General features: G+C 44.2%; 1 protein-coding gene across 1 annotated transcript in view; it reads left to right on the top strand.

The window, feature by feature from the left end:
* The window catches only part of MAN1A2 (mannosidase alpha class 1A member 2), a 165,082-nt gene that overhangs the window by 74,852 nt on the left and 72,072 nt on the right, over nt 1-18,158 (top strand). The window contains exon 5 of the mRNA XM_033051198.2: nt 8-88. Coding sequence (XP_032907089.1) covers nt 8-88 — 81 coding nt within the window. The remainder of the gene's footprint in view (nt 1-7; nt 89-18,158) is intronic.

Below are 18,158 nucleotides of genomic sequence, written 5' to 3'. Positions count from 1 at the left end.
GTTCTAGAATTCTGAAGTGTCTGTTTTTGAGGTCAATATCCGCTTCATTGGTGGTCTTCTAGCGGCATACTACCTTTCAGGACAAGAGGTAAGGAGATTGGAAGGTGTCTGAAATTCAATGTATTCTAGCAAATGTGGCATGTGGAGACTTTTCTAGAATCTTGATTTTGCAGTAGCTTGCAAACTAATTTTGCAGCAGTCAGTTATCCAAAATGAGAAAATTCTTTGAGTATGGAATCTTTAAAGTTTGTTTTTGAGTAGATCTCATGCTATTTAGGACTTGGTTACAGTTTTGAAAAGCTTCTTTGAGCAAGATGTTTTCAGAAGATATCCATTCAAACCTCATCTTGAAATGTCAAGAGAAATGTCAACTTTCTCATGCCAGCAATAACTTGTTTTGATATTCTGTAACTTCATGAAGGTAGACATAATAACTTTGTCACTTGCCCTGTAGGTCTGTCAGTTTACTTCATCAAAGTGCTACTCAGTCTTACCATTTTCTCCCTGACAAACAGAAATAGCTAGCCAGTTTTATACAACTTCTGAAACTTCTGTTAAAAAATATATAGAGACATGCTTAGGTTGACAGGATGCATGTCCCCAAAGACTTGCAACAATGGACTTCCTTAGTCCAGCAGTCACAGTATTGTGACTCTTAACATACTTTAACAAGAGCTTGATACCCAGCTCTTCCCATGTCTTAGGAGCTACCTGTCTTTGACCTATTGCCTGTGCCCTTGATTCTTTGGTTTGTCCTTTATTTTTCATGATCCTTCTGTAGCCCACTATCAGACATATTTCATGGCTTAAGGCTTTCAGGTGTTCTTAGCTTCTTCCTTTGTTTAGGGAAGCACCACATCCATATCAACAAGTTCTCAGGGATTTTAAGACTGCAACCCTAAAAGTAACCAAGAGAAAGCTCATAATTTGTTGTTTCTAAGTCTTTAGCATCTTCCTGGGACCTGTGAGTTTTCACTTTTATGAGTGTCTTCTCTTAGGAAGAGCTCAGTGGCAAAGCAAAAATCCTGTGTACATCTTGAAAGAAATGGGTGGTTTATTTTTCATCCAGTGCTCTTGCTTCACCTTCTTCAAACTGGAACATGTTCCTTGGAGGCACCTACTATGAATATGAAAAACCTCACAGAAGAAACAAGGATCACACATTCATGACTGGATTATTTGCATAGATTGATACTGCACTTGTTCACAAGCCCCCTAAAAAAACTTTTTTGTCCCAGTATGCGGATGGGTGCAGCCAAGCACTGCCAAAACATATGCTTTTCCTGCATTTGTAAAGTAGAGTGTTCCTTCTTAAATTTGCTTCTAACCTCTTGATAGAGTCAGAGCAAGCTCCTTTGCTTAAACAGCTTTAATTTCTTTCCTTCTTAGAAAGCATCTTCCCTTTCTTTCCTAAATGTTGGCTGGGCTGAGTCTTTTGTTTTTTAGATTTTTATGGCATCATTCTCTCCAAAAGACTTCAAATGTTTCATGACTTGTGATACAAGATTATTCTTGTCAAATGTCCATATGTATAATCTTTATTTTCCTAAAAAAAGCGTTCAGACTGTATTTCTTTCAAAATAGTATGGCAGCAAGGATTACAGTAATTTCACGACTATAAGGCGCACCCTTTTGACTAAAATTTTCCCCCAAACCCAGAAGTGCACCTTATAGTCTAGTGTGCCTGATGTACAAAGTTCGGAAATTTGCGAACCCGGAAGTGTGAGCTGCGAGCTGAGCCGGGACCTGTGGGAGCTGCAGCCGCCGGGTGGGGGAAACCGGGAAGCAGCGCGGCTGCCGGCTGGGGAGAAGCAGGGCGAAGCGGCACGGCCGCGGGGAAGCGCCAAGAAGCGCCGCAGGAAAGCGCTGAGAAGCGGCGAAAAAGCGCCCTGGGAAAGTGCCGAGAAGTGGCGAAAAAGCGCCGCAGGAAAGCGGCAAAAAAGCGCTGTGGGAAAGCGCCGAGAAGCGCTGCGGGAAGGCGCCCCAGGAAAGCGCTGAGAAGCAGTGAGAAAGCGCCCCGGGAAAGTGCCGAGAAGCGTCGAGAAAGTGCCCCGCGAAAGCACTGAAAAGCAACGAAAAAGCGCTGCGGGAAAGTGCTGAAAAGCGGCGAAAAAGTGCCGTGGGAAAACACCGAAAAGCGGTGAAGAAGCGCCGCAGAAAAGCAGCGAAAAAGCGGTGAAAAAGTGCTGTGGAAAAGTGTCGAAAAAGTGCCACGGGAAAGCACCGAAAAGTGGTGAAAAAGTGCTGTGGGAAAGCACGGGAAAGCGGCGAAAAAGCGCCGCGGATAAGGGGCAAAAAAGAGGCGAAAAAGCACCACGGGAAAGCGCCAAAAAGCGGAGAAAAAACGCCACGGGAGAGCACGGAAAAGCAGCGAAAAAGCGTCTCAGGAAAGCACCGAAAAGCGGTGAAAAAGTGCCCCGGGAAAGCGCCGAAACGCAGCGAAAAAGCGCCGCAGAAAAGCGGCGAAAAAGAGGTGAAAAAGCGATGAAAAAGTGCTGCTAAAAAGTGGCAAAAAAGAGGAAAAAAAGCACTGCAGGAAGCAGTGAAAAAGTGCCGTGGGAAAGCACGGAAAACCGGTGAAAAAGTGCCACAGTAAAGGAGCAATAAAGCGCTGCGGGAAAACACTGAAAAGTGGTGAAAAAGCGCTGCGGGAAAGCGCTGAAAAGTGGCAAAAAAGCAGCAAAAAAGTGCTGCGGAAAAGTGGCGAAAAGCAGCAAAAGAGCACCGTGGGAAAGCACTGAGAAGTGGTGGAAAAGCGCTGCGGAAAAGCAGCGAAAAAGCACTGCTGGAAAGCGCTGAAAGACGGCGAAAAAGCGCCGCAGAAAAGCAGCAAAAAAGTGCCCCGGGAAAGTGCCGAAAAGCGCCGAAAAAGCGCCACGGGAAAGCGCTGAAAAGCGGCGAAAAAGTGCCGCGGGAATGTGCCAAAAAACGGTGAAAAAGCGCCGCGGGAAAGCGCTGAGAAGCGGCACCTGCTGAGGGGAAGCCGGGATGCAGCGTGACCGTGTGGTAGGAGCCAGGAGCCGTGAGCCGTGCCAGCCGGCACCGGGGGCGGGCGGGAGTGCCAGGGCCTACTGCACGGGGAGGGCACCTGGGGCTGCGTTTAAAGAATACACCGATCTTTGAAAAATGTTTGCAAATCGAGCACCTGCCAGTAATTTGTTACTTTGTTGCATGCTGCGTGGCTCCTCGCTGCAAAAAAATAGTGTGCCTTATGGTCTGGTGCGCCTTATATGATCTACAAAGTTGCGAAAGTTGCCAACTCCTGGGGGGTGCGCCTTATAGTCTGGTGCGCCTTATGGTCGTGAAATTACTGTGCTTTGGGTATCTGAGAGGCTGTTTCATTTGCCAAGTTGGATGGGGTTTCCCTGCAATTTGTTGTTGTGGATATGACAAGCAAGGGATTTTGAGGCTCTTCAGCAACCGAGCACAGGAGAGACACCTGTGTCTGGGAACTCCTTGGAGTTGGAAACAGGTTGCTTGAGGTGTGATTTCCAATCTGGTCCTCTCTCTTCCCCAAGAAGGGAACATATTCCTTAGCTCAGGATTGGAGCATGCTTGATTTCTTTATTCACTGGCATTCAGACATGTGAGGAGACACTTTCTAGCATTGCTAAGACAGACAAGCCTGTTCCTAGCTGTTTGGGTGTTTTGCCTGATCAGGTTGTGAACGTGCACGTGGACTTAAACCTTTAAGGCAGTCTCTGTCTCCTGGTAGGTATCCTTTCTTTGTTTATCAAGCCATCATTTACTTGATCATATTCACTTATCACACTTTGTTGATATTCCAGTCGCCTCTTCTTATCTCCAAGCCTCTACTTCTGCAAGATTGTTACTAGATTAATTTTAGAAGGTTTTCATACTGATTTTCCATACTTTTGCATGTCTTCTTTGATGTATTTAAAGATCCAGTACAATGAGCTGCTACTTTGAATTAATTCTGTTTTTCTCCTTTTTCTCCTTTTAAACTGTTGTTGCTTCATGTTGACTACTATCACTTAGTGTTGATAAAGGTTCTGTAGGAACAACCATAAAGCAGCGTCCAAGACTCGACATCAGCTGTGGAACTTTAATCATTTGTAAATGGCCACATCTGGAGAATTTATAGTCATCATGGTTTATCTACATTGCCCTTTGTAGGAAGAGGGTAACTGTGCTTGATAGGACTATATCTGACTGATTCATAATGGTAGCTATTGACCATAGTTTTCAAGTACAACCGATTATTAATTTAGATTAAATAGTCATTTTTAATGCTTTTATTGAGGACATGTTAGTTTTTAAAGTTTATTTAACATGTCTAGTGGCATACTCTGTGGCTTCCATGCTGTGTTTAAACTGTCATGTTACTGCTATTACTTAGAGGAGCATCAACTGAGATCATAGCTTTAATAATGCTGATTATAGTTAATGGTAGAATTTTAAACCTTTTGTGTTAAGATTGTGAGTATTGCTGTCCTTTTATCAGTAAGGGCTACCTCTTACTTACTGCAGTTAATATGTGAATAATGAAATCTATCTCCCATACAACCAAACATAAAGTTACTGTTTTTATCATCTGACAACTTGGCTGAAAATGCTGTAGAGCTTGTCCTGTCCAATGTTGAGTCACAGGCCTTTCTTTGTGAAACATGACACGTGTAAATTTTTTAACAGCTCAGCCTTTCACATGTGGGTATTTCTGCTTGACTTTCATGAGTTATGAGGATGTAAAACTAAAGCTTGAGAAGGATGCATTTTGGTGCAAATGCCTCACTGTACCTTTCTGCTGAAGTAGGGAGACAGAATTATTTCCATGTCTAACAGGCAGTTCTCCTGATGTGTGAAAGATCATCATCTTTACTCTGTTCTTGCATCTCAGCATGCCTTTTGAATAGAAGATAATCAAGATACAACTGCAAACCTTGACGCAGTGGAAAATTTGCCCATGCATTGTATTTCAGTCTTCTGAAGTTGAAACAACACTGATACCGCTCTGGTGGCAGGGGTTGTAAGTCTGCAATCTGGGGGGCCCTTGTTAATTCCTCTGCACAGTATGTTTTTTGTGGCTTATTGTGGACAGGCCATCTAGTGTCTGTCTAGGTGTATGTTATCAGATATAAGAGTGCGCTGTTCTTTGTCTCATCTCCCACCAAGAAAGGAGGTCTCAATCTGTTATTGATTTTGAGATTCTTTGAGGCAGTGACTTTTCTCTAGGGTCTGTTATTGAAACATATAATGAATATATGCTAAACCAGTGGAATATAAGATCATAGAATGGTTTGGGTTGGAAAGGACCTTTAAAGATCATCTAGTACAGCCCCTCTGTCACAAGCAGGGACAGCTTTCAACAGACTGACCTGGCCTTGAACGCTGCCAGGGGTGGTGTGTCCCCAGCTTCCTTGGGCAGTACAACCTCGTTACCCTCATTGTAACAAATGCCTTCCTAATAGGGCCCTAAGGGGGCTTTAAGCAACCTGAGCTGATGGAGGGTGTCCCCGTATCAGGATCTGTGTGGGTTTCTGTCTTCAAAAGAGCAGAGCAATTGTTGGTTCCTGTGAAGTTGTTTATTGTAAAGGCACATCAGTATCAAAAGGCAAGGAGTCCAAGGCTATAAAGTCTGTATTGAGGCTTTCTGGCATAAAGCCCTGATTAAAGCCGAAGCAGCTCACAGTGCAAGAGCCTGGTAGAGTCTCAAGAGGCAGATGCTCCCTGGCCTTCATTCTTCTGTTTTTCTTGTTCTTTCATATGGTGGTAGTGATGATGATGATGGTGGAAGAAGAGAGAGTGAGAGAAAGAGTGAGAGAGCTCTCACTCCAATACACATATTTTTATTTACAAATTACCCAATGAGCTAAAAACATGAACCTGAAGCAGTTCTTCTAAACCTATTAGAACTCCAGTTCTATAATACAAAAGTTTACATATAATTTGTGCATATAGCCTGAAGAATGTAAGCAGTATTCTTACTATATTTTTATTACGTCTAGAACTTGTTTTTGAGCTCTCACTGCAGCTTGTTTTTTACACTAGATTCTAAGGCTTTTGCTCTTTAAGGCAATTAAAACATATTCTTACTAAAACTTACTTATTTAAAGCTTAAACTTGCACCTCTATTTCGTGTACAAGTGGCTTAATATACTTTAATTTCTCTTAAGGTTTTTAATTTAATGCCTGCATTCTGTTCTCTCTGAGGGACTCAGAGAGGCTTCTGTTTCACACACTCCAACATCCTTGTCCATGGCAGGGGCTGAAACTAGATGATCTTTAAGAGTTTCTTTGAACCGAAACGGTTTTGTGGTAATGTCCACTCTAAACCTGCCCTCTGATAGTTTTAAAACAGTTGTCCCTTCTCCTATCAATAGAGGCCATAGCAGAAAGTCCTCTTCATCTTTCTTGGAAGCCAGGCACCCTTTAGGTGCTGGAAGGTGCTATAAGATCCCTCTGGAGCCTTTTCATCTCTGGGCTGAGCAACCTCAACTCTCTTAGCCTGCCTTCAAAGGAGCTGTGCTTCAGCCTTCGGATCATTTTTGTGACCATCCTCTGAACCTGCTCCAACAGGTCCACGTTCTTCTTTTTTTTGGACCCCAGAGCTGCAAGCAGTATTAGGGTCCTCAGTAAAAATAAGGGCTTTAGTACACTTCTCTTGAAATTATACTCCCAAACTAAAGAAAGAGGAGGTTGGATCAGATAATCCCCTGTGGTCCCTTCCAATCTGACCAATTCTGTGAAAGAAAAAGAGACTCAATAAAAAAATGAAGGAAAAAAGAATGATCTCTCCTGGGAATGCTGTATGTCATAAAATAATAGAATCGTCTAGGCTGGAAAAGACCTTGACAATAGAGTTCAACCTCTCCAGGCAGACTTCCTTGTATTTTGCTGTATACCAGAGATTTCTTCCCAGTTCCAGTAAGCAGTCAGTGCAAAGTGTTTTTCTTTTTTCAAATTGTATACTAATAGATATAATCTCTAAGTACAGTAATTTCACGAATACAAGCCGCACCAATTTGACCAAAATTTTGGTGGAAACCCGGAAGTGCGGCTAATATTCCGGGGCGGCTAATACATTAACAAAATTCTAAAAGCTGCCAACACGGAAGTGAGAGCCCGCGGCAGCCCCAAGCCAAGCTGGAGCCCGGCCGGCCCCGGCTGAGGTGGGAAAGCCTGGCAGAGGCGGGGCCAGCAGTGTGGGGGCGGGCGGCAGAGCCTGAGCCAGCAGGGCGGGGCAGGGGGGGCGGCAGAGCCCGGGCCAGCAGGGCGGGGGAGCCCGGGAGAACTGGGGCTAGCAGTGCAGGGGAGCATGGCAGAAGCAGGAAGGCCGACGGGTGGGGCTGCCTGGCAGCGGGGGAAGCCCAGCAGAATCGGGGCCAGCAGCATGGGGGAGCACGGCGGTGCGGGGGCCTGCAGTGCCGGCCAGGGCGAGGAAACGCGGCGGCGGTGCAGATGGGAGGGGGCGGCCGGCGAGCCTGGCAGCGGCGGCAGCGGCTGGCCCGCCGGCAGGGCGAGTACGTGAACGCAGCGGCGAGGCGGCCGGCATGCCTGCCAGCGGCGGCAGTGGCTGGCCCGCCGGCAGGGCGAGTACGTGAAAGCAGCGGCGAGGCGGCCGGCATACCTGCCAGCGGCGGCAGTGCCTGGCCCGCCGGCAGGGCGAGTACATGAACGCAGCGGCGACGCGGCCGGCATGCCTGCCAGCGGCGGCAGTGGCTGGCCCGCCGGCAGGGCTAGGGAACGCGGCGAGGCGCGGCCGGCGAGCCGGGCGGCGGCAGGCCGCCGGCAGGGCTAGGGAACGCGGCGCGGCCGCCGAGCCAGGCGGCGGCAGCCCGCCGGCAGGGCTAGGGAACGCGGCGCGGCCAGCGAGCCGGGCGGCGGCGGCGGCAGGCCGCCGGCAGGGCTAGGGAACGCGGCGCGGCCGCCGAGCCGGGCGGCGGCAGCCCGCCGGCAGGGCTAGGGAACGCGGCGCGGCCAGCGAGCTGGGCGGCGGCGGCGGCAGGCCGCCGGCAGGGCTAGGGAACGCGGCGCGGCCAGCGAGCCGGGCGGCGGCGGCGGCAGGCCGCCGGCAGGGCTAGGGAACGCGGCGCGGCCGCCGAGCCGGGCGGTGGCAGCCCGCCGGCAGGGCTAGGGAACGCGGCGTGGCCAGCGAGCCGGGCGGCGGCGGCGGCAGGCCGCCGGCAGGGCTAGGGAACGCGGCGCGGCCGCCGAGCCGGGCGGCGGCAGCCCGCCGGCAGGGCTAGGGAACGCGGCGCGGCCGCCGAACCGGGCGGCGGCAGCCCGCCGGCAGGGCTAGGGAACGCGGCGCGGCCAGCGAGCCGGGCGGCGGCGGCGGCAGGCCGCCGGCAGGGCTAGGGAACGCGGCGCGGCGCGGCCGCCGAGCCGGGCGGCGGCAGCCCGCCCGCAGGGCTAGGGAACGCGGCAGCGGGGCGGTGCTGATGGGAGAGGGGGGCCAGCGAGCCCGGCGGCAGCGGCAGCACCACCCGGCCAGCCCCGCCGAGCCGTGGCGCTGAGCTGGGCTACCCGGCCCCGTCGGCAACCATGAGCGGGCCGAGCCTTCCTGGCCCCGCCCCGAGCCAGTAAAGCCCGCTGTGCCGCGATCCTGTTACTAATTGGCCAATTTGTGAAAGCTGCGCACGGATTCTCGCGACGAGCGAAAGTGCGGCTAATATTCGGGGTGCGGCTTATCTATTGACAAAGACAGCAACATTGTCGAGGCACCGGAAGTGCGGCTTATAATTCGTGCGGCTTGTATTCGTGAAACTACTGTACTTAAACCGCTAAATAAGAAATGCAAAATTCATTGTGCCTCTATTCAGTAAGGAACCCCTAATTAAGCATTTTTGAGGTATAGGATTTATGAGAGTTACTTAGTAGAATTGTGAGTGACTGGGAGACATACTGTGAAAACTAGACACTCTTGTTTTCTACCTCAGGTTATGATAGAATGGATAACATGTTCATATTTTACATTTTCCTTAAATAGGATTGTAGTTAGAGTGTGCAAACTGCAAGTTTTCCACCTTCTGAATTCAGAGGCACCACTGTGCTGCTGCTTTTGCATCTGTCAAACCGAGTTAATAGTCCAAAATAACATATTGATGGTAAAATATATAAAGGCTTCTTATCTAAATTGAGCCAGTAATCCCTGCAGCAATTCTTTAATTTCTGTAAGAACTACATACAGTCTTCATTATGCTTATGAGGTGGGGGACAATACTATGATATAGCTGATAATGTAACAGAAATAAGTGGAAATTAAATTTTCCATGTACCTAGTTTGGAGTAAACATTGAGTATGGCACCTCAGGATGAAAACCAGCCTTACATGATGTTCAAAACAAACAAACAAAAACCATCAATAAAATCCCAAAACAAAACAACAAAAAGAGCAACTTTTAAATGTGGCCACATTAAGGGATTTTCTTTCTTTTGTGCATCATACTGGCACAAATATAATTTTTGTCTTTAGTTATGAATCCATGTAGTTTTTTATAGTTTTCATTGATGTTTAATGAAGCACTGTTTAGCATTTTCCTCGGAACAGTAGGCTTCTTTGTTTATTCCAAGTTAATCCCCTAGACTTACTGTGTAAGAATGTTTTGTGTTCTTTATGCTTTTCTTTAACTTAGTATCCAGCACTAATAAAATGAAATATCTTGGTATCACTCTGTTGTGTGTAACAGCGTCAGGATAGAAATACTTAATGAAGGAGTATCATGTATACAAGGAGATTAGGGCAAGATAAAGCTGCTTGTATTTCAGAAAAAAAAGAGGATCTTATTGCAAATACTCTTATTAGATTGGATCTATCTGTTCATACAGTCTCCTAAAGTCATTTTCTAGGGAGGTTACCTGGAAATGAACCCATAGTGTATGGATTTCTGAGGATGTGCCTCTGGAATTGTTTGATCTCCTGTGGTGTCTGTCTAGCTCTGCGGTTCAAGATTTTGTTTAAGATCAGTCATGTTTAGTGCTTGGTTTTTCTTTGGGTAACAAGGGGCTTTTCAGGATGGATGTTGGTATTGGTAAATCCTTTTTTCAACACAAATTATCTAATTGATCTTTATTTGATATATGATTGATTATATGTTCTTCCACTTCTTTCAGTTGCACCTGTGGATCTGGGTCTTTTTGAGCATCAGGGTAGCCTGATATTAATTTCTGAGGGAGGATAGAAGCACTGCTTTGTAAAATTACTGCCTCTCCACAACGCTTTCAACTCCTGGTGCAAAAGAGCAAGCAGGCAAGCAGTAAGAATGAATGGCACAAAGCAGAAATTAGTTGGCTGATCTCTGTGTGTTAATGATGAAAGAACAAAGCTTGCCAACAGACCACAGTGATCAGCTGCAAGAGAATTTGCAAAATAGATCCATGATGATTGTGTCTGAATGTAGAATTTGTGAGAGTAGGCCACCAGGAGACCAGGAGTTACAGTGTCCTCAAGGACTAAAACAGTGAAAGGTCTGTTGCAATGTGATGTAGGATATCGCACTGGAATCTTCAACAGAAGTTGCATTTTCTTGTGGTGTGCTTCATCAAATGGTCCAAGAATTGTAATTTCTGCTATGCTGTCCCCAGACCTGGCTAGTGGAGGAGCAGTCAGTACCAGGAAGACTTTACAGATGACAATGCCAGAAGAAACCAGCTTTGATCCTTCAATATTGGGTGATCCTTCAATGTGGAGCTCAAAAAGGCCAATGGAGATTCCTAGAGCACCTTGCAGGATCCTTTGTTCCTCATTTCTGAAACCTATCCAAAAGACAGCAGTGAAGATACTGAACCCTTCTATGAGCAATATTTTCACTTCCAAGTCTTTGTGAACACACTGCAAATGAACTTTCTGCTCTCCAAAAGGGATTTTGTTCAAGGAGGGAAGGACAGACATCTGCAGAGCCCAAGTGTTGCCTACACGTAGAATCATCCTATAATTAAACACAGGGAATGATAATTGGAACTATAAAGCCTAAGTAAGATAAAGAGCAATCTTGTACCAGAGATTATTGCTGTCTGTTCAAAATCAGATTTTTTTGCAGTTGTATTTGATGAATTGCTGTCACTGCTCCTCTATGGCTCCTGCCCAATAGCCTCCAGCACTGATGATACCCACTGCTAGAATGGACATGATTGCCTGCCAAATGTCTCTCCAACTTCTTGAAAAATAGATAAAGTCCAATTTTTTGAGCAAATATACAAGAATACTAATCTCTTCACAGTGATAGGGATGTCTGCTGTCTCTGGATACTGTGACATCTTCTCTAAAGGTTAATAATCCTTGAGTACGATTTCTTCTCCATGCTGAGAGATCACTTCTTGCTTTAAAAAAGTTCCTTTCCAGAGTGGCTTGGCATACTAACTTCGTACACAGCAAGCCCTAGCCAAGCAGGAAAGGGCCCCATCCACTGATACTTAAAGAGTTATCAGTATTTTCCCAAGAGGGGAGTGAGTCTTTTACCTTCCATATATTAAGTCTGTCCCTTCCTCTTGGCTACAGCCCAGCCCAGGTCTGTGATACTGCATGGCTAACTGTAGCAGCAAGCTCTCATAACCATGGACGTCTTCTGGGGCTTGGCGCCACCTGTGGGAGTTGGGAAACTCCCTCAAATAGCAGTTTCAGCCTGGGTTAGGGATTTTGGTATTTCCCCTGTGTGTTTCTGACATGCATCATTTTCTGTTTTCTCATAATATATGTTAGGATATATGTTAAGTGAGATATTGTTTATATGGAGAGCAGGAAATAAAATCCTCTAACACTGAAAGAGAGTACCTGGAGCAAATATACCCAGCCACTTGCTGTAGCTATGTCTCCAAGTAGGAGAAGGGAGGATGCAAAATGCCTGTCATTGTCAGGAGGCTGAGGAGGTGTACAGTAATTTCACGACTATAAGGCACACCGGACTATAAGGCGCACTTTATTTTTGCAGCGAGGATCCGCAGCTGGCTCTCCCCCCGCAAGGTTGCTGACCGAGGCCCCGCCTCCTCCCGGCAGCCGCGGCACCACAGGCCCCCAGGCCCCCCTGCACCCAGCAACCGCAAGCCCCCGGGCCCGCCTGTACCCGGCAGAAGCGGTGCCGCAGGCCCCCGGGCCCCCCTGCACCTGGCAGCCGCGGCGTTGCGGGCCCCCCTGCACCCAGCAGCTGCGGGCCCCCAAGCTCGCCTGCACCCAGCAGGCATGGCACCGCGGCCCCCCGGGCTCTCCTGCACCCAGCAGCTGCAGCCCCGTGGGCCCCCAGCCCTGCCTCCACCCAGCAGCCGTGGCCCCCGGCCCCACCTCCACCTGGCAGCCGCAGTACCACCGCCCCGCCTCCACCTGGCAGCCGCGGCCCTGCCGGATCCCCCCGCGGCTTGCGGCTCACACTTCTGGGTTGGCAAATTTCCGAACTTTGTCCATATATAAGGCGCACTAGACTATAAGGCACACTACCAGGTTCGGGCCAAAATGTTAGTCAAAAGGGTGCGCCTTATAGTCTTGAAATTACTGTACTTAACTGAGCCTAAGAGAGTCAGAGGAATGTGATGTTACATGGATTTATTTTATTTCATTGCAGACTTTCTTAAAGGTACCTAGATTTTATCCCTGTCAATATGGATCCTTTAAATGTGTGGATTTCCCCTGTCTTTCTGAACATTGAAGAAGAAATAGTACAAAAACATGTAAAGAGAGCCCACACCTATACAGACAAACAAAATTCTTTAATAGTCGTTTCAGTGAGTAAGCCTGTTTAATTTTCTGAATCCTTAAGAAATCATGGCTTGTTTTGATGTGCTTACTCTGTATTTTTTTTTAGAAATTGTATAACAGGCTCTAGAATGCATCTGCCAAGCTGGTTGTTTTGAGCTAGGGCTTTCCCCAAAGCAGTCTGTGTGCTGAGTAGTATCGTGCTTCCAGCACTCGTCTGTTCCATGTCTGAGATGGTCACTACATTTCAGAGTGCTTGGGAAGTAGTGCTCTGTCCTGCAAATGCATGAAATGCAACCTCAGACAGAGGGGTCACAGAGGAAGAGCTAGTTAGTCATCACCCATATGTGCTGTGTGGGAGAGTTGGCAGGTGTGTGTGTGTGTGTGTGTGTGTGTGTAACGCCTGTCTTTATGAGCACCGAGGGTGAACTTCCTGTTCTCAGTCTTTCCTGTGGAATTGTATTGGGCATATGTCCCATTAATGTTTATGAAGGTTTACAGTGTTGTGAGAGTGTGTGTTGTCATGCTCATTTCAGGCATTAGTAATTGCAAAGTGAATAGACTTGAGGATAAAAAATACTGGAGATGGTTAACTGGATTTGGAGTGTTTCAGTGATCAGGAATATGACATTACCTTTTCTCAGCAATTAGCACTCTAAGTGCCAGTGGCCCTCACAGATGAGAGTCCTTAATGCTTCTGACAATTCATCACATTTTCTGAAGCAAGAAGAACCAGAAAAAAGAATGCCACAGTAATTTCTTAAACTTAGATTTAACTCTTTTGACTAGTATCCAATAGAAAGTCTGTAACAAAACCAAACATTGAGTTCCATGGCTTTGGAATTGCTCCCCACAAAAGTTCATCTGCAGCTGTTTGCAGTAGAATTTGAAGGTTGATTCCAGTTCTTAAATGTGTTCTGGTTTGTAGGAAAAGTGACTGAGAATTGGGCTAAGTAAGTGATACTTAAACATGCTCTGCCAAGAGCTCCTTTGTTAGCAGTCCATAGGAGATTTGTAGGGTATGCGGTAGTGACCTCGTCTTGCCTTTAGAGTAACTAAGTGTTCTCTGGTACAAGCAGCATTTGTCTGAGGAGAGAGTGCACAAATGGCCCATTGCTTGCTTTTTTTCATGAAGTGAAGCTTCACAAATCATTAAAACTTGTGACATGACTGGTGGTTGGAAATAAAATATTCCTGCTAGCAGTATTGCATGGAATGACAAAAGCCCAGAGATGGATAGAGGTTGTTAGTTGCGCAGTGTGCACTTCTGTGCTTGAGGAACAGTGTCAAGTAAGGAAAACAAAGTGAATATTATTCTAATGTTTCTTGTGTGATAACAGCAGGAGGAGATTTACACCATTATGACACAAGTGTTCTTGTCTGCTGCTGATTTATTAATACAATAGAAAGGGTAGCTTATTGTTTTATTGTTGTTGAATGAAGTTATTTAAGGTATTTACAATATAAACAAAAAAGATTAATAGTTTAGTGTGTTTACCTTTGCCAGCTTTAGATATAACGCAGTTAATTTACACGACTGTCTTTTTCATCTTTTTAAACATCATCAAAATAACATATCTTTCTGGTTAAAATAATAATATCATTTGTGTGGAAAAATCCAGCCTCAAATCTCATTTAAAGTAGAGCACCAGGGATGTTAATTACCTCATACTCTATTAACAGATAATGAAACTAATCCTTTCCAGGAATCTGACAGGCAGCATCTCCTCTGTTCAGGAAAACTCATTAGTCAAATTATGTTATATGTGTCAATGGATATCCCCAACAACCAACCGAAATATGTAAAATATAGGTCTTCAGTAAGACAATACTGTGTGTACTGAATTTCACAGAATTCTTAGATATACTGATGAAATTACCTAAATTAAAACTTTAAGGCTTATCTAAATTAAGTTTTCAAAGGGTGAAAATCTCAGAAGAGTTAACAGCATTGTGTACATCCTTTTCAATGAAGATGAGATTTGAGCTTGTTGCCAGGGAATGAGCTGATTATTCATGAGTAGTTGTGACACCTCACTGGTCTCTTAATTGGACACACCTGAAGAAAACACTCTATTTTTCTCTGACTTTTAAAGCATTGTCTCATAGTGGGCGCTGCCACTGCTCACTGCAGTGGAGATTGCAATGCTTGTGCAGTTTCTGTTTACCAGGCTTGTTTGTAAACATTTTCTTCACTGGCAAATGACACTTAGCCCAGTTTATTGCTGCGTCTTGGTACTGCACAACACCTGAAGCAGAGAAAACTGACTTCATTGCAAATTTGTTTCTTCCACTCTGATTGGAAATAGGTTTTTCCTGTTAGTATAATCTACTTTAAACTAGTGGAAATAAAGGACAAATTGCTTTAGCACTAGAAAATGCAACAGCTGTGCAGTGATAGCTACTCTTAAAACTCATTTTTTGGTCATGTTCCTGTGGATGGCTGTAAAAACCAAGAAGGAATGGGTAATTGGTTACTATTCTTCACGTGTCATGCATCTCCTCTTGACCAGATCTGTTAGTTTTTCTGTCTTTCTTCAGTAATTTAAGAAACATATGGATGCTGATGGGCACTAGTGGCAGCAAGCACAATATCCTTCCTGTTGTTCTTCCAGGTATTCATTTATTGGCATTACTCTTGACACAGTAACACATTAGTTTCTAGCACGGAGTTTTCCTCTTCTTTTCTCCTGAGGGTTTTCACGCTGTATCTGATCCAGAAAGGATGTATGGCATTGTCTTTTGTCAACTGAAAACAGTTCTTCCAGTAAGGATTTTTTTCTCTTTGAAACAGAACTAAAATACAACTCTTGACATGATACTGCTTTGAAATCAAGTATCTTTGTCTGTCTTTGCCTTTTGGAACTTGTTCTCATTCCGTACCAAGTCTCATGTTTTTGTCTTGGAAAGGAATTTGCATGCTAGATGAGAACAGATATGGTGAGAAAAATAAATGCCAGGAATGCTACAATAACTGCTAAGCGAGCCCTCTAGAATCTAGGTAAAATATTAACAAAAAAAATGTTACCTCTAATGATGTGTGTACCTACCATATGATAAAAATTGTGAACTTATCTCTTAGGAATCAAGAGGATGCTGCCTGCAGTAACATTCTGTTATCATTTATGAATTGGGTAATCAAGAAGCAAATTTTTGAAGGACTGACCAGAAGTTCTCTGGCCTTCCAATTCAACATATTCTGTGGTTATGTGTTTTTTGTTTTTTTTTTCAGTTCAAAACATGAGATTGAAGATAAGTGGCTATATCAAAATATGTACATTTTAAGAAAAGGCTTTTTAAGGTGACCTGGGTAATTGTGAGACAGATAGTCTGATTTCACTTCTTCTGCCTATCCCAGAAATTTACATAATGGAAAATAAGAGATTATCAGTACAGTAGTGACTTGACAATATGAGTCTTAAGAATTTATATCTGACTGTAGGTTTGCTCTTGATGAGATGGCAGATAAGTAGAAAACTCCTGAGAAATTTAATTGAATGTTCAACTAGCCCTATGTAAATTGAATCCATTTTAGTGTTGCCATTTTAGTTAATGCCATTTTAGCGTTGGTGCAGACTGGAAGTTACAAGAAAAAGGAATGATCCAGGTTGAACAGACTAACATGGGGACAGAATAAGGGATTGTGTTTTGAGTAGTTGTGACTTTGGAAGAGTATGTGAAACTCAAAAAAGGCAAGCTGCTCAGCTTGAACCTCTGGATGACATCCTGTGGCAAAAGACCTATAAGCATTTGGGTTTATAAATAGGAACTTCAAATATGAGGAGAAATTTATTTCTGTTGAAGTCATTAATAAGACTTATAAGACTACTGTTGGTATACTGAGAGCTTCTTAGTAAACATATTCTTTAGAAGGATTTGTAGAAGCAGTAGAAAGTAGTGAAAAGTTAGGGAACTGGTTGTTGTGCCTCCTAGACATGTGAATAGTCAGGATGTGGTACAGGATGCAGTCCAGATATCTCTCTGAAAGGAATCTTTCACTTAAATACTGTTTATTGATGTAATTATAAATGTATCTTGACACTTACTGTTATTTTATGCAGGTGATCAGATTGTTGCTCTTGAACCTTTTTAATTTTAGTTTGCATGACATAAAAGAACAACATTTTTATCTTATAGTTCTGATCCTGAGAACTATATGCTGCAGGAATCTGGATATTTATCTCACCATTTTGTCAAAACAAATGTCTGGTTTTTCAAGTGCCTTGCAGAATTTATGCAATTATGAAGATTCAGTGCTTACTAATTCATTGCTCATAGGTTTTGTTTGCCAGCTGATTTTCTGACAGAACTCAGTCCATATATATATACATACATACATACATATATATATATAAATTGTAGATAAGCAAAATACCTGTTGATTGGTGAAAACAAGGCAGTTCATTTAAAAAACACCAAAAAACCCAACAAAACCAAAAAACAATAACCAAACACTATTTATGTTAATCGGGAGCAATGTAATGTGCTTTGCATCTGTCATTGTGTCAGGGATGTGTTTTTGAAGATGTAAAAACTGTATGATTTTTACTTTTTTTTTCCCCCCTAGACTGTGATTTTTGCATTGTAACCTGTCAAATTATACCAATGGGAGAAGGGAGGCTGTGTCTATAATGACTGCATATAGTGTAAACAATATGTAATTTAATCTCTGTTTAACTTTTCTTTGTAAAGGCAAATATAGTCTAAAAGGGACTGAGTCATTTCTGGCAAAGACTAAAGGAGAAATCAAGATGAAATTTAAAATGGAAAGCTTGGCAGCACGTTCTAGAGAAATGGGAGATAGAGGAATAACTGAGAAAGAAAGTAGAGATTGAGACAATCTAAGCACAGAGCTGAAAGACAAAAAGGAAATATATATGGGAAATATATTTCATAGCATAGAAAAATATATGAGAAATAAAGAAGGTACCTGTCATGAATTGAGAAGGTTCTAGGAAAAGGTATTACCAAAAAGAAAACTAATGTCAAGAGACATTAATAATCACAGGAAGTAGATAACTACTATTGCACAAAAATGATTCTGATAAAACTTGTTAGCTTAGTACAAACAGCTTGACTTCAGAACCATTTCTTAAGGTTTCCAACACAGATTTTTCTTCTTAAAAACCACAGAGCGACTGGATCATCAGTTTGGTTGTGAACTTCAGGCACATAATGCAGTCTGCAACTCAACTCAGTAGTAACAGCTGGTAGCACCAAAATACCGAAGATCATTGATTAGTAGAAAAAAAACCAGAAAAACAAAAAACAACACCCCCAAGATACATTGATGCCATTTGCTTTGCCTGGATGTGTTTGGCTACGAAGGCATGTTGAAAGACTGATATATTAGAGTCAATGCTAGTTCCTAGGAATATGTTTTTGAGAGAGGACGTGTTTTTCCCCTGGCAGATTCCCCAAGATCTTTCTCATAATCCTGTTCCTTACAGCTGTACTCTTGGCAGTCCATCTATTTTATGTCTTATCTTTTTTAGATCTCCATTTGTTCTCTGTT

This window comes from Catharus ustulatus, chromosome 2 (assembly GCF_009819885.2).
Source record: "Catharus ustulatus isolate bCatUst1 chromosome 2, bCatUst1.pri.v2, whole genome shotgun sequence".
Taxonomy (NCBI): domain Eukaryota; kingdom Metazoa; phylum Chordata; class Aves; order Passeriformes; family Turdidae; genus Catharus; species Catharus ustulatus.
Note: the sequence above shows the minus strand (reverse complement) of the source record. Positions and strands in the feature narration are given on the sequence as shown.